Here is a 20,118-nt window from a genome sequence, read left to right on the forward strand (position 1 = left end):
GAAAGCGTCGCGCGCTAACAGCGCAACAGTGACGTGACGTACTGATGACGCAGTAAGAAAAATAAAAATTAAATGACGAACTAGCTATAACTCAAACGACGGAAATAGACCACATAGACTGCATCTAGAGGTAAGTTCGAACGGAAGTGCTTGCTGTGCCTTCGATGTAATATCATTTACCTTTCGGAATTATTGTAACATGAAACATTCGACGCTTTAAAACACGTTTGTCTGTTTTAAAACCAAAACCAAACCAGCGTCATTACATTGGTGGTTTTTAGATTTGGTCATAAATATCTATACATGTGCAACATATATAAGAATATATTTGCTTAACTGTTTGCGTGACTGTCTATTGTGTGACCAGTTGAAGGCGAAATGGAGTGGTTCCATTGTAACCAGTGTAAAGTCAAGTCACGAACCAAGTTTGCGGTCTCCAGTTGTGGACACATCTGCTGCGAGGCCTGCATCAATCCTAGTATGCTCCTTCGTTTGAAATATGTTTAGTTAAATAAAATAAATGGATTCAAATGTATCCAATGGCTGGATGCGGTGTTTAACTGCGGTGATGTTTTCCCAGAACAATGCACTGTCTGTGGAGCCAACTGCAGCTATTTGGCCATCACAGATAAGGTTAGTGACATTTCTCCTACCTTCACTCATTTTCTGCCTTTCATTCTCCTACACTTACGCAAGGCTATATTGTACAGACCACTCACGGAATTGAGATCAGCATGGTTTTCACTGTGGCAGGAAACCTGTAAAGCGTGTGGGGATGATTCAAACTCCACACAGCACCCGAGACTTTCTTGATCTGTTAACTGACTTTTTCACATTACATTTCCTAGATGAGGCCAGAAGAAAAGCTGTATTTCAAGGATCCTGCGAAGCTCTTCCGGTCACGACTGGAAAACATTGCGCAGGTTAGATTCACTCTGCTTTTATTGTCACTGATCAAAGTAGTGACAATTAAACATGGACAAGAGTTGTTTACTTTCCAATTCATGTGGTTAATGATGGTGTCTTCATTTATTTTACATTACATTAGGAGCTGCCATGAGTACACATGAAAGCAGTTTTGGTTTTGTAAATGTAGCGAAATCGAACAAAAGACGACACACAACCACTTGTTTTTGTTTTTTTTTTTTGTTGGTTACATTCAATTCATACACCAGTTACAGTGACAGACTTTCATGCAACTGCCTAAGGCAATTTTGTGATATGTCCTCGCTCTTATACATTTGTTGCTACCTCTTTTTTGTACAGAATGGTTTGGCTTTATTTATTCTTGTGTCATTTTACTGTATAGACATTCATTATTGAATCAAGTATGCAATAATGAGATGTTTCGCCAGATTGTCCATTTCCAGCAGAAGCAGCAGGAAAGGTTGATAGGCCACCTCAAAGAAAAATGTGGACAGCTGGAACAAAGACTTAAGGACATCGCTGATCAGGGCTACAGGTCATTGATATGGTGTTTGAGTTTCATTTTAAAACTGATCCCACTGTATGTTATGATCAGGCAACTTAAGGAACTGAGGAGAGAGAACGATGATCTAAAAAAACAGCTGTCAGAGCTGAGGAGGGAGACCGCAGAGCTCAAGAAGCCTCTTTCACTCAGGAGGGTGTGTTTAACATTTGAGCAAGTGTTTTGTGATGTGGGATTCTATTGACATAGTTTAACTTCTCTGCGTTCCACAGGTTTCCCCGGGACACTTTCATTCAACTGGGTAAGAAGAGTTTTATGGATCGTTTTCAAAATATATACATATACAAAATACACAAATTTAAACTCATCATTCCATACAGCAGTCAGAAAATAACCCTGCCTGTTGCTGTCACTTCCCCAGGTGAGACAAGATATTCATGAATATTACATTCTTTTTTTACTGGGCTTTTTTGGTGTCAGATGTCTAGTTGCAATTCTGTGCTCAAGATAAATGTAAAAGAAACTCTCAATAGTTTGAGAAAAATATACAAAAGACAGCCTGCCTTAGATGAGTGTAACAGTGATTACGTATTTTTTATTATTAATGATTCAAATTTTAATTCATAACTGTCTGAATCCAGGTGACGCTAGATTGTCAGATAATATCAAGCAACCTCATTTCTAGTTTGTTTGAAGAGTGTTCTCTGCTAACTTATCCATTTTGGTCTACCAGTAACCCCTCATCTAAGAAATGGGTGAGTACATTGTCATGGCTCTTGTCTGTCCTGTGAAATACATTTTAAAAACTTTATGTTTTCTGGTGTCTAGTCATGTTTCTGGTGCTGAAGTGTCGCAGGAGTGGTATAGAGAAAGAAGTCTCATCGCTGTAAGTCCTCCTGCCCTTCATAAAGTTATATATATATATATATATATATATATATATATATATATATATATATATATATATATATATATATATATATATATATGTGTGTGTTTACTGACACCTACTGGTTCAACATGTATAGCACAAATTTGGTACAATAACAAATACATTTTGCGCACTCTAACATTAAACGTGTGAGCATGGTAATTCATAGTGCTATAGCTGAGGTGCGATACCGGGGTGTTTTGGCTGGCTGACAGTTCTGCATGGTTGGATCAGTTCTACAGTCGCAAAGGCAGCATTTTCCAGCTGTTCCTTTCACTGGCTACGACATAAGAAAACGTGTGTTCATCCACAGGTAGTGTTTTCTGTCGACATGCAGCTACAAAGCTTTGACCATGGCCAGGCCAATGACGCTAAGTCCAAATGGGCAGTGTTTAATGTCTCCATCACAGAATATGGTAATGAGAGTTGTGGCTTTTAGAGAATTGGCGATGATGGCTGCTACAACCCTAGAGCTTGGTGGTGGACCCCTAAGGTGGAAGGTCAGGCTGAAGGCGGAGGCCTATCAAGCTTTATAGGCTTGTAGTAGCCCCTGAAGCAGCCGACAAGTTGAGGCAGGTAAAGCAGGGCACAGCTCTGACCTTCAATGCATGTCGGGGTTGTAAATGATGTTATCATTGTTATGAGAGCGTATTGCATCTATAATGTGAACCCATCCCTGCTACGGAGGGTTATACCTGGAATACTCTTGTTAAACATCAGCGCTGTTCTGTTTTTTTCAGACTCCTGGATCAGCCTCATCACACTCCAGTCGCAGCTCTTTTCATGAACAAGGGCCTGGTGAGTTCTGAAGTTTGTACCCCTCGACTTTTGATCTGTTAAACGTGGTTTTATTTAGTTCTGGAAGGAACACCGACCTCCTTCATCGCCCCTGCAAGGTGAGCTGGTTTCTCCTTGTGACAATTCACTATGAATGACTGTAGAATAAAGGACGTTTGTTTTGTAAATCTAACAGATGTTTTTCTTCCTCAGAGTGCAGCGTCACACTCCAAATCCTTTCCACCTTCAGTTTGTGAGTGGACTGTCACTGCACTCACCTCGATGCTAGTGAGATATCGGACTGGCTTTATTGTTTATTTCGATTTGGAAGTCATAGTATTATAGAATTCATTCAGGTGTCATATGCTCAACATTGCTCAACGAAAATATATTTTTTGTGGTGGTTCAACGTTTTTGTTTTCGCAGATCTATAACCTGGTTTAATAGAAAATGCTAGAATTGTGCAAAATAATCTAAACATCTAAACCTGAATCTTCTCTGTTTGGAAAGGTCATCGTTCTGATTTATGAATTTCAGTGTAGGCTGCTTCATTATTTTGTTTTATTAACTAGGAATAACTAGGGAGGGGCTTTAAACTAGCCTGTTGTTTTTGAAAACACTACACTGTTCTCCAAATAAAATCTAGGATATTAAATTCATGTTTATTTGACTGTGATTAACTACAGTGATGAAAGGCGTTGCAGTCTTATTATGTGAGCCATGATGTGTTTGTTTGTCATGGGAAGCAAGCATTATAGCTCACACTGCAGGAAAAAACTGACATGGCAGTGATGCCAAAGGAAACTTCAGGTGTCCTCTCCAAAGCCAAACATCGATAAGGTAAGTCATCCAGTCATATTCATGAATAGATTTAGTTGAGATAAGCATGACAGTGTTGTAAACTTGCTGAACACGTTGTAAATGTTTACAGAGGGACTTAGTTTAATAGAAAATGCTAACGTGTAAGTGAAAACCACCTGGAGGGGACCAGATATATCTTAGCATTTAGCTTCTGGGGGCACACATATGGATATAGTTGTCATTTTTTTAGTACGTGAATTTGGATTTGTCTGACGATGATGGTGCCGTCCTCAATTTGTCTTTATCAGTGCAGTTAATAATTGTTTTGATGTTGGTTAGCCTTGAAGTACATCTCTAAAATCATAAATGTCCACTCAGATTCTACAATGGTGTGCAACAACACGCTCCAGTGAGTTGCTTTGCAAGGTCAGTTGTGTAACTTTTCAATAAGTACTATTTTTGTGCTGCAGGGATTGTCCATTGACACCGGTCTTGGTCGGGTCTGAGCATGTGGCTGAGAGGATGGAGCTGGCTAGATACTTTTTAGTTGGGAGAGAGAAAGAAATATTTTATCTGCATCTCCATTGTCTGAATGATTTGTAGGGAGTTTTAGAGCTCTGTAAAAATAAGGTGTACAAGTACTCGGTGATGAAAAATTCAAAATTAAAGGTCATTTTTTTTAACAAGAAATGTATTTAATGCATAACGACAGCAGGCTCTAGAACCAAAAGTGCAAGATGTCAATATAAAATATACAATTCCAGTGTGCTTTTCACGTTGAGTAGTTTGGGACCATAAAGAGGGAAAGTTCACACAGAGATCAGTCACACGCTGAAATGTTTCCAGAGCACCGGCTCACCTGCTACACTCAGTCAACTAAGGTACAGAATGTTTAAATGCTGCTACTATAGCAAACTAATATTATCTGTGTAACAATTATCTAAAAAAATAACCTGGTCAAATATATCACAAACCAGTGTACAAGTTACTGTCCTATCAGTCATTGCTTTACTTCAGTTCCTGATATATTAAAAATCAACAAAAAGTCTTTCAGTGACTTTTCCAGGGAAGACGTTGTGTTACCAAACAAACAAACCAAAAGTCGTAAGCAAAAGCTTGCTGGTGTGAAGGACTTCTGTTGACCTTGTTAATCAGCAACGTTTATCTCTGGGTCAGTCTCCTCGGTGACCTGAGAGGCAAACCAGTCCCGAACTTGCTGATAACTCATTCTGGATTTCTTGCATAGCGTATCAAGGTCTTTCTCATTCAGCGATCCAGTAGAAAAGAAGTAAGAAATGAGTGGTTGTAGATTTGGGGAGTCTGAAGTTGTCGACTTTCGTTTGCGGCTTCCCCCTTGAGATGACCCAGAGCCATTTGTGATTCCGCCGCTGTTCTGCTGTGCAGCTAGTTCAGCTAGGAACTGCTCCCGAACACCCTTAACCCAACGTAACTGGCCGTTCTTTACTGCATAGCGTGTGTCCCCAAACCACTGAATGATATCAGCACGAGGCAAGCCCGTTACCTTCACCAGTTCTGTGTACTCTTCACTTTTCGGCCACTGGCAGCGTAAAAAGTAGTCCTTTAACATGGACAGCTGTTCTTTAGTCTTCCTCGGTCGCCCTCCAGGGGTGAGTGTTGAAGCTGATGCCCCGGAGTGGGGGTTTGGTGAGGCTTTGATAGACTTCTTTGATGTGCTGCTACCCAGAGTCTGTTTATGAGGCCCAGTCGTAGGCGGAGGTGTGCCAGAGTGCGAGGAGCGGGGGGAGTTTTTCAGATCAAGTGGAACATCTGGATCACCCTTGCAGGTCTTTGTCAATTGAAGGGGCTGTTCTTCAATTGGTTCGTCATCTTTGACACTGTCCCCATCTCCAGAGAGATCCTCAGCCTCGTCGTAGTCATCGGCATCTGGGGCTTTTTCTCCAAAGGCTTCCAGGGTGTTTGTCAAGAAGGTCTGGAAGAAGTCGGCGTTCTTAGCCCCATTGCTCCGAGGTCTGTCCTGGCCTTTTCCACCATTAACTTGAGGGGTCTTTTGAGCAGTTGGAGGGACAGTTTGAGACTCTTCTGGTTTGGTTCCAGATTGTGGGTAAGAATAGTTTTGGGAAGACGCAATGGTTCCTCGCCCCACTCTCAACTGGTACCGGCTGTCGCTGAACCATTTGCGGATGTCGTTGCGACTCAAACCGGTCTCTTCCTGCAAGCGCCTCAACTCAAGCTCCGCAGGCCAGTGCTCCACCAAAAAACTCTTGCGGAGAGCAGCCAGCTGAGCTTTCGACTTCTTGTATCGACCATTGCGACTTTGCTGTATCGGGGACTCTGTCTGGACCGCGGGGATATCGACGATGGTGGTGGGAGGCGTGTCTGCTGGTGGACGGTAGAAATATGAATCCTGAGGAGGCGGCAGAGAGGAGCTGAAACATGGAGAGTTTGTTTTGGCTGACTTGTTAGAGTCAGGTGAGTCACACTTCGCTTTGGCCTTCTGTGAGGAGGCGGATGAGACAGAATCCTCAGCTTCTGAATCGTCCTCTTCAATCATCAGTTCATCACTACTTTCATTTTTGCTCTCCGCCATGTCCTCATCGCTCATCTCCTTGCACGGTTTATCCACAGACAGTTTCTGCCGTGTTTCCTGAATCTCCTCTGAGGACCAGCTGATGCCATACTTGATTCTCTGGACCATGAACCAAACTTTGACCTTGTCGAGGGGCAAGGTGCAGACCCGGGCTAACGTGCTCACCTCCTGGGCTGTTGGGTACGGAAACAAGTTGAAAGCTTGGACCAACTCTGGGATGTTGTCTAGTTCTCGGGTCTGATCGGACTGGGTCCAAACCAGCTTTAACTCCTCCGACACTAGTGGTAAACAAACAACAGTGTTGGTGTTGGTGGTGAAACTGGCCACTGAATCTGTATTGCTTTTAAGTGAACGGGCTGTTTGCCGCAAATCCTTGACCCGTTTTCCTTCATGCTTCCCGTCAGTCTTGGTTTTCGTTATTTTGCTGTTGTACGGCTCACTTGTGGCCAGAGGTCCGTTGTTTTCACCATAAGTTGCCATCTGGGGAAAGTTTGATGTTCCACCTACAAAAGAAAGGAGCATCATAAACTTTTTGTCACCCGATAACCAACGTCACAACTAGCATTGCTGCCAGACACGAAATAAATTGCGATAAAGAATATAATGCATCTTGTTTGGCAGTGGTTCTGACTGAGTCACCTCTCATATGAGAGTCAGAATTAATGTATGGACTCATAAGCTACGTGTCGAACCAATTTTCATAAGAAAATATTGTAGCAGTCATGACTCCAGTGTCAGTAGAGTTACCCGAATCATGACACCACTTTTCCACTGACTCAGACGTGGCGTCAGATTACTCAGAGGCCGAATATCGCTTATTTGAGTGTATCCCTCTGACTCGAAAGGCGAGAAAGGACGTGGGTTTGGGCTAAGTGGTCCCTCAAGTATTCTGGAGTAAGTGACTCCAGGACAGATACATAGATTAGATGTCTCTATTCTTCACAGTGTGGGGAACTTAAAGTTAAAGTTAATGTTCCATACAGCTGCCTTCCATGAGAAGTCATGAATGTTTGTTGTAGCTAGAATGTACGCCCTGGGCCTCCTCGCTGTTGGGCATACTTTTGAAGGTCAAAAACACAGGGATATAAAAGAACAGCAGCTCTGCTCCAAGCCCCTCCTGGATGACAAAGCTTCTCGCCCACTGCAAAAAAAACAGCGTTCCGATGACACGGTTTTGAAAGAGGCACCGACTTGAACGCCACGAACACTGTGTGACGAATGTTCGCCACAGATTTCTTTCCATTCATTTACCTTTTCAGCCATTCTTTAGGTCACACTTTAACGGTCTTGACTCCCTTCCCCCTACTTTAACGCCCCAACGCTGAGGTCCAAAAGAAACAAGTCGTATACCCGATCCAGACGGGAATCCCCTCCCCCAGCGAGGCTGACTTTAGTGAGTGTGAGTGTGTGTGCGCGCGTGCGTGAGCCAAACCAGGCGAAAACGCAAGAGTTCAGGGAATTGACGTGAAATCGACAACAGTGTGCTTGCTCACCCTTTTCCCGTCAGGCTTGATTCCACTTCCAAGTTCTCTGGACGGAAAGATAAGCTCGCCCTTGCCTCAACCTCTGAAAGAGAAAGGACTGTGTTAACACATCAAACCCCAACCATGCATTTTTAAGAAGTATGTTTACATGTTTTGAGGGTTTGTTGTTGTTGGGCAACAGGTGCTGAATCTGAGGGATCTATAGCTGCATCTGTTCCATAATGTGACGTCGTTTAACCAAACAATTCGACACGTATTTCATACTTGGAAGCGCCTGTTTATGTCTACAAGAAACGATGTGGCGTTGAGCATTCATTTGAGAGATTACACTACAGCCGTCGATGTAGGTCGCTTTAAGCACGCGAGAAATGTTCAGAACATGACCCAAGTGTGACAAAACGATTCCTGATGGTCAGTTGGTGATACTCCTGTGAGGGGGGTCCCTGTGTTGATCATCAGTTCAGGGTAAAAGTTGTCCCCCGGCGTCCGTGACAATAGTTGTCGGTTGTTATGGCGCACCAACTCTAACTGCACAGGCGCACATCGAGCGGAGACACGCTTGAGTGGAATTTAAAAATAAACTTACCTAAAATACCCCGAATTATCAGCAGATCGGTGGGCGGTGTGTGATGGGGGTCGAGCACTCCGGGGGTCCCGCAGATCCTTCCACTTGAAATGGCCGAAGTTGTTGGCGAGCAGGGGAACAATACCGTCTGCTGACCCTGGTCTGAATCGAAGCCTCGACGGATTACTGGCCGCATACAAAGCTGTGACGCCACAAACTTACTTCACTCCGCCAGAGTTCGCTCTCTAGATACGGTGGGACGAGCTCTCTCTCCCGATGGTTTAATCCGCGGCGCACAAACATCAGAGTTACTTGGTCGCCATCGTCCGTCCGTTCGAGCGACGTCGCTTTTGTTCTGATCGTGGCGAGTGTGAACTGCTGTCCGGCCAGACCGAGGCGAGGCGGAGCCGAGGACCAGGAAGTCCAGCAGGCCCAACTGACTCACGATGACGCCGGCGTGGGTGTGCCAGTTTAAGGGCACAGGAGGGAGGAGGAGGAGGTGCCTGTACAATAGGACCGTGCTTGTGGGGTAAACACATCCACTCGTCACCCCCCTCGAGACCAACGGCCAGTCGGTCGGGCCGCGACGGGAACAATAGACATGCATTAGTTAAAAACTGGGTTTGTCCATAACTTTGTTTTCACATTACAATGATATAAATACTAGCTATAATATTCCCTTGGATGAGGATCCGCACCTCTAGGTCTGTAGTTAGATGGCTTGGAATGTCAGCAAAATCCAGATTCCCCAGTCCATTTGTGGTTCTACCCTCCTGTTTGACGGGGCACTCAAGTTCAATGGGAAAAGTCGGTCGGCCTGTCAGAGTTTTGAAGATCCACAGTGTGGCGTGGCTACATTTGCCTCCATTTAAGACGAACTCAGCACAACTCATATGGGATGCTCCAACTATGATGAGTCTTGGATACTGCGTTCTATCTTATCAGGAAAACTAAGGAGTAGCTGGCAGTTGGCCTTCAACTACTGTGCACGACTGTTCAGGGAGGTGTGTGTCGGCAGCAGCCAAGAAAGTGGTTTATCTCTAGATAACTGAAGGCAAATATCCGAGTCATCCCAGTGCTATTGTTGAGGAAGTGAACTCTGGTTGAGAATCTGAGTGGCTCGGTTTGTAGCCACCTTTCACCAGCTGTGTGCAATTCAGCAGTTCCATGAGTCTGACTTGCTTCCTGGGCTGGAACTGTTTCCCATCCAGTCATCAGAGATGAGTCAACCACTGCATCGGTCCAAGCAAGGGTAACTCCGGGGTCATCAGGGGGTCGTTGTTTGGCCATTGGTGTTTACAAACATAACTAAGTGTATAGATCTTGGTGGAATATTTACAAGCACTTTTGAGTCATCCATTTTGAATTGCATATCCTGATAGTAGCTGCCAGGAATATACCACTCGCACTACAATTAATCGAGTATGCGAATGATGGTTGGTGGAAATGGACATGTGCCCAACAAGGAGTTGCGACCTTTACCTCTGCATGACATAAAGAATGTGATGCTCATAATATTTCTGTGCGTCAGTGTCCTGTGAGTCGTCATTGATGAGAAGTATTTCATGTCATCGTTTATTTTATTTGACTCCAGTAGGTTACTTTCATACATTCAGTGGAGATGTAAAATGTTAATTCACTTCAAACTTAGCAATAGAAAAATATTTTTAGTTTTCTGACTTCACTTTGTTTGTTACACAGAAAAAGTTTGTCGCTCTTCACGACAAGAAGCCGACACGACTGGATCTAGACCCAAACTTAATGAACTAGCCCATACAGCATATGCTGTAAGGTTTTCAACTGAATCCAGTTTTCATTTTACACTAAGATTAAAAACAGACAAATGTTCTATTTCTCATAGTAGACTTGTGAAAATGGTCGTGAGGCAATGTAGAAAATGTTTGATTGCAGGTTGTTTTAAAGCTGATGCTGCTTAAATGCTGGTTTATCAAAGTTCACGTCCAAGAATCTTCTCCGGCTGCTGACTTCCCCTCTAGATTACTGCCTGTGTAAGTTGACCCAGATGGGTTGGCGCATGTAAGCGTACCGCAAGAATCAGCTTAGACACACCACGGGAACAGGGCGTCAGCTGGTGCTCAGAAGCGGCCGGAGGCCAGGGTCAGGACGAAGCGCGGGACTCGGATGAACGAGGGGACGAAAGGGGACAGCCAGGACAGATAAGGAACTTGCGTCAGATAGAATTTCAGGGAGGTGTAGTCATTCACGATCCGTCCTGAAAGCAAACAGCAGCTTTTACTTGCATGCACTGTGTTTCCATTCAATCTGTACAAGATTATTATTGATTCTTTGTTATATATATCATACCAAAATTAAAACTGACAAAATAGTTTTTGGGCTTTCACTCTGCTCTGAATTGCATTCAAGGTGTCTTTGTAACTGACTTCATTTATAGACTGCAGTGGGCGTGTTTATGTCAATGTAGCTTATTGACGGTTTCATTCTTAGTCATGCTTGGCACATTTGTGTAGTAGCAGTTAATAAAAACAGCACCATCTGAAAAACACTGCCAGTGATACACATTATTTAGATTGCTTATACAGTTCCAGACTGGCTGTTGCAAGTAGTTGTATTATGTACTTTGACAAATAGCTTTTATAAAATGTACATTGCTAATGATGTTTCTGCTGTGGCTCTGCAGTGGATGAGACGTTTACTCACGTCGCTCCTCTCTTAACAAGCATCATAAAACGACTCCCTACTGTGCAATAAAACAGCAAGCGCCAACCGTACCGTCAATGTCTTTGAAGCCGTAGCGCTGGGCCAGGTCACAGGTCATGAGGACTTTGCCCGTCAGGGACATCAGTGACTTGTCTTTGAGGCAGGGGGAGAAACCAAGAACACATTAGCATGCGTGAAGTTGGATTTTTAAATGTTACAAAACACAGTACGTCCCTTGTGCTTTTAGTGAATCAACACCAATATTGCAAGAGATCCGTTTTTATTATATATTTCTCATATAATTCATTAGAAAAGCAGTCATTGTCTTCATATTTATCCTCAATTTATACATCCTAAATTATTGCTAGTTAACTTTAGTCAATAAATACTGCAAATGGTTGAAGTAGCAAAGTACAAGTTTAGCAAACAGTCTCCTCGAACCCTTCACTTCCCTCAACCAGTGTTGGTCCCTCCATCACTGTGGTAAAGGCTTCTACTGTCACACAGGGTAAACCTCCTTGACCTATACCTATCCCCTCATTCCTCCACTCCATCTTCATTCACACATGAGATTTAGACTCTATTTTCATGTTTTGCACCCATCAACAATTGGCAATAACGTTTGTATTGAATGTTCTGATTCTTAACAAATGACCTCTAGAGGGCGCCTGGAACATAACACTAGGGATGTTTCACCACAGGCAGCTTGCAGACAGTGAACACAGGAATGTTTCAGTCACAATGTCAACAGTAATTCTTTGTTTCTTTTTTTCTTTTATTTAAAAAGCCCCATCCCGAGTCAGGTTACCTTGTGCCAGGTGGACGATGCACCGCCCACTCAGCTCTGTTGTTTCTCCGTTGGCGAAGATTTCTTTGCCCTGAAGAAGAAAATCCCAGTATTGACATCAGGTCGTCGCATCCTTTCAAATCATTTTAAAAACTTGTTTTTCACTAATCAATTTCACTGACAAAAACATACTTTTTAATGTTAGATTCCTATTGTACAGACAAATCATTTCACTAAAATTGCACAGCAAAAAAGGGCAAACTAAAATTATAAAAATATTATATATATTTGCTTTAGAACCCCCGAACAACCTTGTTTTTGTTTTGTATGAATTCCTAATCATTCAGGTATTTTTAATCTTAAAATTAGGAAAACCAAGTTGCTGTTGTGTATAAGAAAGAGGAAGGTAGAATATAAATATATTCTCCCTCGAGAATCTATTTGTGCATAATTTCTGTGACTTTTTGCAGTGCCGCTGTTAATGGACATTTTTCCTTCCCTTTCCACATTACAGTTGAACAGCTCTCAATTGACTGTTGTGTCGGTTAATGAAAGTTTAATGGGGTCATGAGGAACCGGATCCCAGGCTCAATAGAGACTCACCGTCTTGTTGATGCCCTCCATGTTGGCCACACTTTTGTCACTCTGCATCAGCTGAGTGACCAGCTCGGTCTGCACGGCTCCCGGCCACAGACTGACCGACACCACTCCTCTCCTCTTCAGCTCCACTGCCATGTCTGCAGCCAAGCGGTCACACTGGAGGAGCAGTCCAAAGGTATTTGCAGTAACAACAGAGGCGCGACACTCACAGAAATTGGAATAAAACCTAAAAGGGTCAACTCACAGCAGCTTTGCCGACTCCATACGCCACATTAAAGAGATAGCGCAGTCCTCCCATTGAGGACACCATGACGATTAAGCCCCGCCCTTGAGCCACCATCATGCGGGAAGCATGGACTGAGAAGTAATAATGGCCCCTGCGACAGACAGCATTCCACAATAAATAAAACACCAGTTACTTTTTGTTGTAGGCTTTGGATAGATTTTTCTTTATTTAAACATTACCTCTGTGTCTTAAATCATGCAGGAACCTGAGTCTTAACAATTACTTACTTGACAGATCTCTGTCAGGACTTTCAAAACACTCGGGTCAGTTCATCTGTTCTTGAAAATTATGAGATGATGACGATTATTACGTTTGTCTGTTTGTGTGCATAGCACTCAGTATATATATATATATATATATATATATATATATATATATATATATATATATGGGGTGGGATTCAACAACAAAAAATCTAGTTACTTAGAATATTTGCCACAATTTTGAATGACTTTGGTATATTAGTGAATCAAATGATGGAGCCATACATACATTGTTTATTTTGCATCAGTTTGACAATAGCACAATAAATCAGGATGGTGACTATATTTCAAGTTTCTATGTCACCTTTTTTAAACTAAAGCTCTTTTAATGTCTTGAAAATATTTGTATGAGAATTTCAATTTTATAAGAATTTCAAGTACATTCAGAGTAGTGGAAACCCTGGCCATTGTGTAGCGGAAAAACATCCCTGAACAAAAGCAAACAGATGCTTTTGTCTGTTAATTGTAATGTGTTAAAATATTTTAAGTGCATTTAATTGTTTTTATTTAATTTAATTAAATTAAACAGTTTGCTCTCCAGACAACAGGGAAGCTTTGTAAGTGCAGGAGTTCCTGGTCCACTGATCACACTGATGCACAAGACACGTGGCAGCTAGGATGATAACAACAACAACAAACATGGAGGAATCCCTGAACAAAAGCAAACAAAAGCATCTGTTTGCTTTTGTTCCGGGATGTTTTTCGCTACACAATGGCCAGGGTTCCCACTACTTTGAATGTACTTGAAATTCTTGTACAAATATTTTCAAGACATTAAAAGAGCTTTAGTTTAAATAAGGTTAAATAAGACCCACCAGAACCCACCATCGTGATGTATTGAGACTTTGTCAAACTGATGCAAAATATTTGTGTGTGTGTGTGTGTGTTTGTATATAAAATCACATTTTGGGTGAAAAATTAGTGGCTTGGCAGAGCAATGCACTAGCTCATTTTACAAATTCATATTACCATAAATAAAGGGCTGCTGCAGACTACCAAGAATAAACTGTCCTCAGGGTGAAATAATCACAAGACAGGATTTGCCACGGTTTGTGAGGACTCCTGAACTTACTGCTCTGTGCTTACAGCTCTCTCTCACTGAGTGATTTTTGTTTGAACCAGGCTCATGTTAGGTGGAAGGTAGAGACAGACCCGCTTATCAGACAGCGTGGGTAGTGCTGTCTGACACTCTACCACGCGAGGGCGCAAGACTCCAACTACTTTTATATTTGGTTTTAAAAATATCTGTTTTCATTTCATGGTTTGTTTCTCATTAGATATTTTTGGTCCCAATTCAACATATGTTTTGTTCTGGATTTCACGTTTATGACAGACAGAATGAAATTCCTCTCCATAGATTGTATGCAAAAAGGCAATCTAATATGATGTAACGTTTGTGAAGCTCACTTCAAAGATGAAAGAGAAATGTTCTGCAACACAACCAACAGCTCGGCAAAGGGAAACCCTAACAAGAAATCTGATAAAACTGGATAAAAAGATCTGTGTTTACATTGACATAGTGTCATAATAGTGTCATAACAGCATCAAGACACCTGTAATTTCTATTCATGATCATACAAGTGCAAGTGCAGTGCCAATGTGTGACCCATGTGGACTTACTGGACCGGTGCAGTTCCTCATACCTGAGCCCAGCATTGTTGATGGAGTCCCAAATAGACGGGTCTGTTTCCCAGAACTTCTTTCCCATGTTTTCAAAGATGTCCTGCCGCAAAGGATATTTATTTCATTGTTGCATCAGTCCCAGTGAGTAGGCCGTGAACTGAGGCAAACCTGCACTCCTGCATAGGCGTTATTCACCAGGAGGTCCAGCCTGCCACTCCTCTCCTGCTTGACCCGCTCAAAAAGCGCCTCTATGTCCTTATCGTTGGTGGAGTCACAGATGACTGGAATACAGTCTCCACCTCGCTCCTTCACCTGTTGCGTTCCACATGTCAATGAATCCAAGACACTGTCAGCAGAAGAAACTGAACTGTGCACTGTAAATCGAGGATCACCAGGTGACCTCACCTCGGCAGCCGTTTGTTTGAGAGTCCGCTCCTGGCGTCCAGTGATGTAGACGGTGGCCCCAGCCTGAGACAGCTGGAGAGCTATCCCCCTTCCGATACCCCTGGAGGCCCCGGTTACCACACAGATCCAGCCAGACAAGGCCATCTTCTATCTGAGAGTTACACAACAGCGACATCAGACTCACTCAAGACAGAGTCCAACTTGTGAAGGAGGAGTCCACTCCGCCTTCACTGATATGCACTGACATCAGTGAAAAGTTCTGGGGGAGTGGTGAACGTCATTATTGCACAACATCTGATGCGGTAATAGTGATTCAACACGACCTGAACAACCTAAAAACATTCATAGAAGTCATGCATTTGAAAGTCATGTCCGTAAGACACAGTTAACAATGCTATATAAACCTGTTGTCAGACAGTTCCATATTGCCATATGTCTGTCAGACTCCTCACAAAACTCGGAACAATACCGCTGTGCTAAAACACGCTGCGAAGCTGGACAGGATAGAAAATGACTGCCTGTGTTTTTCACCTGCTCCAGGAACTGATTATTCAACTCATATTCACCGGATGAAGAAGAGGTGAGCGTCTTCCAACGGTCGGAGTCGACGGTCCGCGCTGCTGCAGCCTGCCAGGCTAAACGACGCTCACTGCGACGGCAGAGGCGTCACGTACACGATCTGCGCCTGACTAACACGCATGCGCAGGTTGAACCACCATCTTCTTTGCGATGGCATGTTTACTTGGACAAACCTTCGAAGAATTACGATCTACGCGTTCTAAAAAAAAAAAAAATGTTACTTTATAATTTTGCAAAAGTATTACAGAAGCACATGAAAGGATAACTAAAAGGCAAAATGTACTTTATTCCACGACTGCAAATGGCTACTATTTCCAACAAAAGAATCATTTTTAACGCCGTCATTTTAACGCGTTAATTCGATTAATTTATTACGCCGCAATTTAACGTGTTACGTGTAATTATGAGTATCAACGGTTCTTCATTTTGCCTCATTTAGAGGTGTGTTATACTTCTATTATTCATTTTTGAATTGGCATATTGAGCTTAAGTGCCTATTTGAGACAATCTTATTTTATTTCAGAATTGTATATATTTAACTGTATCGCTGTATTTGTATTATTATTATTATATTATTATTATTGTATTTTTGAAAACAGCCTTATTTTATTGATTTAACTGTAATGCTGTTTGTTTTACATTTTTGAAGACAGCTCTATTTTACTTATTTCACTGTATTGCTGTATTCGTTTTAAATTTTTGCATAATGCACCTGGCCTCACTGGGTTGTGGACGTGCTTGATCTTTACTTTTGGATTTCTTTATGAAGCACAGAAGCAAAAAATTGGATTTCAAATCTTCTCTTCTTACTGTATTCAATTGATTAGTCATGCACGACAATTTTTTTATATCTTAGAACTCAAATTCTTTATCAGACCTTTAGCAGATATGACATAAAAATGCGATTAATTCGATTATTTTTTTTAATCGACTGACAGCACTAATAATTTTATTACAAAGGTGGGTTCTGATAGTTTGTGTTATCTTTATAATGGCAGATCTAACTGAAAGGTGTGATAAACACAACTGAAAAAACACATCTAATATATGCCTTGTGATCTTTTTAAAATTCTAAATAATCTTTATGTACATCCTATATAACAATAATGCCTAAAATAAAATATATTTTCTTTAAAATTAAAATAAAGCTCAAATATATGAATCAGATGCACGCTGTATGTCAAGAGAATAATCTGAGGATGAGTGAATTTTTTTTTTTTTTTTAGATGGCAGGTTATGCAAACGACAGCGAAATGCGTTTCAACCCCTTTGGGCTGTGTAGGAAACATGTTTAAAAAATATTTAAACATGAAAAAAGCTGTCAGTGGTACAATAGATTTTCTGCTGCTTGAAAACATGTTGGTATATACTACAAGCATTTTTTAAATTACTGAACTTTGAAAACACAGTTCTTGCTGATTTGCAAATGAGATTTGATCCGACCACACAAAACATCCACCATTGCTTTGCAATAAACAAAAGTAAATGTAAATGTTTTTATTCATGTGTGTACATCTACCAAAAAGACCATTTAAAAAATGAACATGCCATTCAACCATCACCTCTCAAAATACATATTTTACCATGATGAATAAGGTAATAAACTGCCCGACTCCTTCCGGTCAGATTTTCAATGTTTGGATATTGCTTACAAAAAAACGGACATCTCGTAGCCCTATGATATCAAGTGACTTTTTTCTCAGATTTTTTCTTTTTTTTTTTACAAGTTTCAAAACATTCTAAATGCACATTCTTAGTAAGAAACATCAATCATCCTGCCCATCTACCGCACCACTTAGTCTCTTCCCGCAGTAGCTGCTACACCTCGGTAGAAATTAGCAACAAATACTGGATCTTTCTCCTCCAAGATGTGCAAGAAATGATTGCGCTCGTCTTCTCCCCAGGACTCGAACCACTGGCTCCACAGCCGAAGCTGACATTCAAATATGTTTGGCAGTCTGTCTTTCACCTGGAGAGGATACAGAAGTCAAGACCACATCACAGGAAACTCTTGCTTAGTACAAGCAACGGTGACGTAAAACATCAGGTGTTAGTTATGACCTAAAGAGAGCATCAGTGTACATCGAAAGTCAGTTATGCAGGCCTTTGAAGGACATGCTTTCCTGAGGGGTGAACAACAATACAGCAGTACCTCGGTTTTCGAACGTCCCAGACTTCGAACAAATCGGAGTTCAAACAAAAATTTTGACATTTTTTTGCTTCGGATTTCAAACAAGAATGCACGGACCAATCCACTGACCCACGACGCGCTTTGTTATTGTGTATAGCGCAGCCTCTGTAAGCAGACGTGTCCCGTTAGCTACATTTACTGACTGTTTTTTCTTCATATTGAGGTGTAAAACCTTTCCTGTCTCCGCACTGGACCGTGGTAGAGTGTCACAGTGGAGGAGCTCGCTCTCCACACCTCCGAGGCTGGAGCGCTCACTCCAGGGTTTGATGTCCTGTTGTGGGCTGGAGCTGGGACAGGGATGAGGCGAGTCTGGGACAGAGTGTGACTTGGTTTATGACTTTGTCACAGCCAAACTGCACAGAAGCGCACATTCAGAGCTGGACACGCACCGGGCACCTCTTCACTTCTGGAGAGACCTCACTCACTCGGCAACCCCTCCCACATGCAGCAGCCACACACATAGAGGAACAGCGCACCTGCAGCAGACACTCTACATTCACTCCTACAAAAGCCTGTTTTAAGGCTTGGAACGCATTCTTTCTTTTTCCATTCATTGTAATGGGAAAAATCGATTCAGATTTCCAACAAATCCCTTCTCGAACGGCCGTCTGGAACGGATTGTGGTTGAAAACCGAGGTACCACTGTATCTTGCATTGTATTGTTTCAGTCTGCTGAATACAGAAATTCTAATACAACCAATATTTCTTCACCGACACGATGAGGTTCTAGGTTATGCATTTGCCAAAATATACCTGGAGAGTACTGAGACTATCCAAAAGGGAGCAGACTTTCCCAGGCACCGCTTTTCCCAGTAGATCTTGCAGGAACCGTTCTCTCTGTGGTGGGGTCCAGGACTGGAACCAGCTCAGGACACAGCGCTGCTCCTGCAGGCTGATGTAGGAGATTGGATCCAGCTCTCTCACTTGTCCAGCACTTGGAGAAGAGCAGGACAGCGTCTCTAAACTTGGCGGGCAGGTGGCACTCTGTGGAACTGATGGAAAGTTCTCCATTGTGGTGGAGAAACCAGTGAAGTTCAGACTTGACACATCATGTCCTCCCATCGCTGGTGCACTCATTCTGATGGGGGTCATGTTTGACTGGGTTGCAGCATGTCTGAAGTTCTCGCTGGACTGCAGGGGGTTGGAGCCACCGTCGACTTGATTGAACCACATGGCTCGGGACGACGATCGAATCGTATCCTGAGTATGTCGGTCAATAGGTCTCTCGCGGCGCCCGGCCGGCTGGCGTCGGTTAACAGTGTCGTTGTCTCGCCATTTGAACTGCTTGAACACGGCGGTACTTGTAGGCTAAACGTTGTACAACTGCGTGTCTCGTTAATAAACGTAGCGAACAAGCATCACCTCACTATTAGTACACTTGGAAGGTCCAACACATACATACAGAACTAGGTTAATCCGTCTGGCTTTTGTATACAGGAAGTAGTCCAATGTTGTTGTATAGGGATCACGGCTGCGCAGGAAATGCGCAAACAGCCACCTTAATAGCAAAACGAAATTATTGAACCATCTAGTAGATTATTTGTTTCATCTAAATGTACGTCGAATACAATTGAATACAACCGTATTACTACACTTTTTTAATGTGTAGTAATACGATTGTTATTATTAGTAGCTACTAACACCGCCTTTTGTTTGAAAATGAACAACTATATTTTATGTTGTTAAAAAACTAGAATAGGAGAAAAAAGACACTTTGTGTCTCTGCTTACGATAAATAGAGAAATACGTTTTTTTGCGGGGGGAAATAGTCCATAGTGACGTAGGCAGCGGGAAGGCGTGGCTCGATGCTCTCGCTGGGAACTGACTAGAGGAACGGAAAATGGCGGACCTTGAAGATGTTACTCTGGACGGCAGACCGCTCCAGTCCCTCCGTGTAGCAGATCTAAAGGCTGCTCTTGAGGAAAGGGGCCTGTCCAAAAGTGGACAGAAAAATGCCCTGGTCAAAAGACTCAAAGGGGTGAGTTTTCGCTCGAAATGCGTTGCTTCCTTCGCTGCGAACTAACATGTTGGTTGAATCTGGCTGATGCTCTCTCGAGGGCCGACAACTCTGGGCAGCGGGAAGCTACACTCTCCGAGTTGAATGCAGTCGTTCGTCGGTACTCGATAAATAGTTGTGCTCGCGGTCCGG

The 20,118-nt window shown here is 42.6% G+C and overlaps 5 protein-coding genes across 15 annotated transcripts in view; 2 read left to right on the forward strand and 3 right to left on the reverse strand.

Moving 5' to 3' along the window:
* Window positions 1-18,348, forward strand: LOC128769156 (RING finger protein 212B-like). Of its 10 annotated transcripts, none has more exons than XR_008416361.1 (17): window positions 1-130; window positions 368-478; window positions 581-633; window positions 849-923; window positions 1,356-1,625; window positions 1,702-1,730; window positions 1,810-1,850; window positions 2,163-2,184; window positions 2,258-2,315; window positions 3,101-3,158; window positions 3,217-3,256; window positions 3,351-3,390; window positions 3,884-3,977; window positions 4,317-4,364; window positions 12,023-12,797; window positions 15,740-15,905; window positions 17,683-18,348. XR_008416361.1 is itself a non-coding variant. In XM_053882521.1 (14 exons), exons 2-14 carry the CDS (start codon window positions 379-381, stop codon window positions 3,927-3,929), a joined length of 768 nt encoding a protein of 255 aa, XP_053738496.1. In that variant the 5' UTR covers window positions 1-130; window positions 368-378; the 3' UTR covers window positions 3,930-5,037. The 10 variants fall into 10 exon arrangements, 7 of the variants coding, with proteins under 7 accessions (XP_053738496.1, XP_053738495.1, XP_053738493.1 ...); XR_008416359.1 differs by having other exon boundaries at window positions 3,888-3,977; XR_008416360.1 differs by lacking the exon at window positions 12,023-12,797 and having other exon boundaries at window positions 3,888-3,977.
* On the reverse strand, window positions 4,605-9,018 carry homeza (homeobox and leucine zipper encoding a). The gene is made up of 3 exons (XM_053882512.1): window positions 8,578-9,018; window positions 8,001-8,073; window positions 4,605-7,010 (listed from the first exon to the last, which is right to left on the reverse strand). Exon 3 carries the CDS (start codon window positions 6,985-6,987, stop codon window positions 5,086-5,088), a length of 1,902 nt encoding a protein of 633 aa, XP_053738487.1. The 5' UTR covers window positions 6,988-7,010; window positions 8,001-8,073; window positions 8,578-9,018; the 3' UTR covers window positions 4,605-5,085.
* Window positions 10,102-15,898, reverse strand: dhrs1 (dehydrogenase/reductase (SDR family) member 1). Of its 2 annotated transcripts, none has more exons than XM_053882516.1 (9): window positions 15,766-15,898; window positions 15,200-15,350; window positions 14,963-15,106; window positions 14,815-14,894; window positions 12,867-12,999; window positions 12,626-12,778; window positions 12,044-12,113; window positions 11,308-11,388; window positions 10,102-10,789 (listed from the first exon to the last, which is right to left on the reverse strand). In XM_053882516.1, exons 2-9 carry the CDS (start codon window positions 15,341-15,343, stop codon window positions 10,653-10,655), a joined length of 942 nt encoding a protein of 313 aa, XP_053738491.1. In that variant the 5' UTR covers window positions 15,344-15,350; window positions 15,766-15,898; the 3' UTR covers window positions 10,102-10,652. The 2 variants fall into 2 exon arrangements, with proteins under 2 accessions (XP_053738491.1, XP_053738492.1); XM_053882517.1 differs by having other exon boundaries at window positions 15,731-15,846.
* On the reverse strand, window positions 17,191-19,779 carry c13h14orf119 (chromosome 13 C14orf119 homolog). The gene is made up of 2 exons (XM_053882527.1): window positions 18,723-19,779; window positions 17,191-17,747 (listed from the first exon to the last, which is right to left on the reverse strand). The coding sequence occupies exons 1-2, from the start codon at window positions 19,140-19,142 to the stop codon at window positions 17,574-17,576; spliced, it is 594 nt and encodes a 197-aa protein (XP_053738502.1). The 5' UTR covers window positions 19,143-19,779; the 3' UTR covers window positions 17,191-17,573.
* The window catches only part of acin1a (apoptotic chromatin condensation inducer 1a), a 13,682-nt gene continuing 13,213 nt past the window's right edge, over window positions 19,650-20,118 (forward strand). Inside the window, exon 1 of the mRNA XM_053882508.1 lies at window positions 19,650-19,947. Coding sequence (XP_053738483.1) covers window positions 19,810-19,947 — 138 coding nt within the window. The 5' untranslated portion in view covers window positions 19,650-19,809. The remainder of the gene's footprint in view (window positions 19,948-20,118) is intronic.

The sequence above is a fragment of the Synchiropus splendidus genome, chromosome 13, assembly GCF_027744825.2.
Source record: "Synchiropus splendidus isolate RoL2022-P1 chromosome 13, RoL_Sspl_1.0, whole genome shotgun sequence".
In the NCBI taxonomy this organism is placed as follows: Eukaryota; Metazoa; Chordata; class Actinopteri; order Syngnathiformes; family Callionymidae; genus Synchiropus; species Synchiropus splendidus.

Bases quoted from the DNA above. Each gene is read 5' to 3' on its own strand.
- c13h14orf119 (XM_053882527.1), bottom strand. From the start codon at position 19,142: ATGTGGTTCAATCAAGTCGACGGTGGCTCCAACCCCCTGCAGTCCAGC. The intron at 17,748-18,722 runs GTATATTTTGGC...TATCCTCTCCAG, and splicing joins ATAGTCTCAGTACTCTCCAG to GTGAAAGACAGACTGCCAAA.
- homeza (XM_053882512.1), bottom strand. From the start codon at position 6,987: ATGGCAACTTATGGTGAAAACAACGGACCTCTGGCCACAAGTGAGCCG.
- dhrs1 (XM_053882516.1), bottom strand. From the start codon at position 15,343: ATGGCCTTGTCTGGCTGGATCTGTGTGGTAACCGGGGCCTCCAGGGGT. The intron at 12,779-12,866 runs GTGAGTTGACCC...CTGCTCCTCCAG, and splicing joins ATGGAGTCGGCAAAGCTGCT to TGTGACCGCTTGGCTGCAGA. The intron at 12,114-12,625 runs GTGAGTCTCTAT...TTTCTTCTTCAG, and splicing joins TGGAGGGCATCAACAAGACG to GGCAAAGAAATCTTCGCCAA.
- LOC128769156 (XM_053882518.1), top strand. From the start codon at position 379: ATGGAGTGGTTCCATTGTAACCAGTGTAAAGTCAAGTCACGAACCAAG. The intron at 1,731-1,809 runs GTAAGAAGAGTT...CATTCCATACAG, and splicing joins GGACACTTTCATTCAACTGG to CAGTCAGAAAATAACCCTGC. The intron at 2,316-3,100 runs GTAAGTCCTCCT...TGTTTTTTTCAG, and splicing joins GAGAAAGAAGTCTCATCGCT to ACTCCTGGATCAGCCTCATC.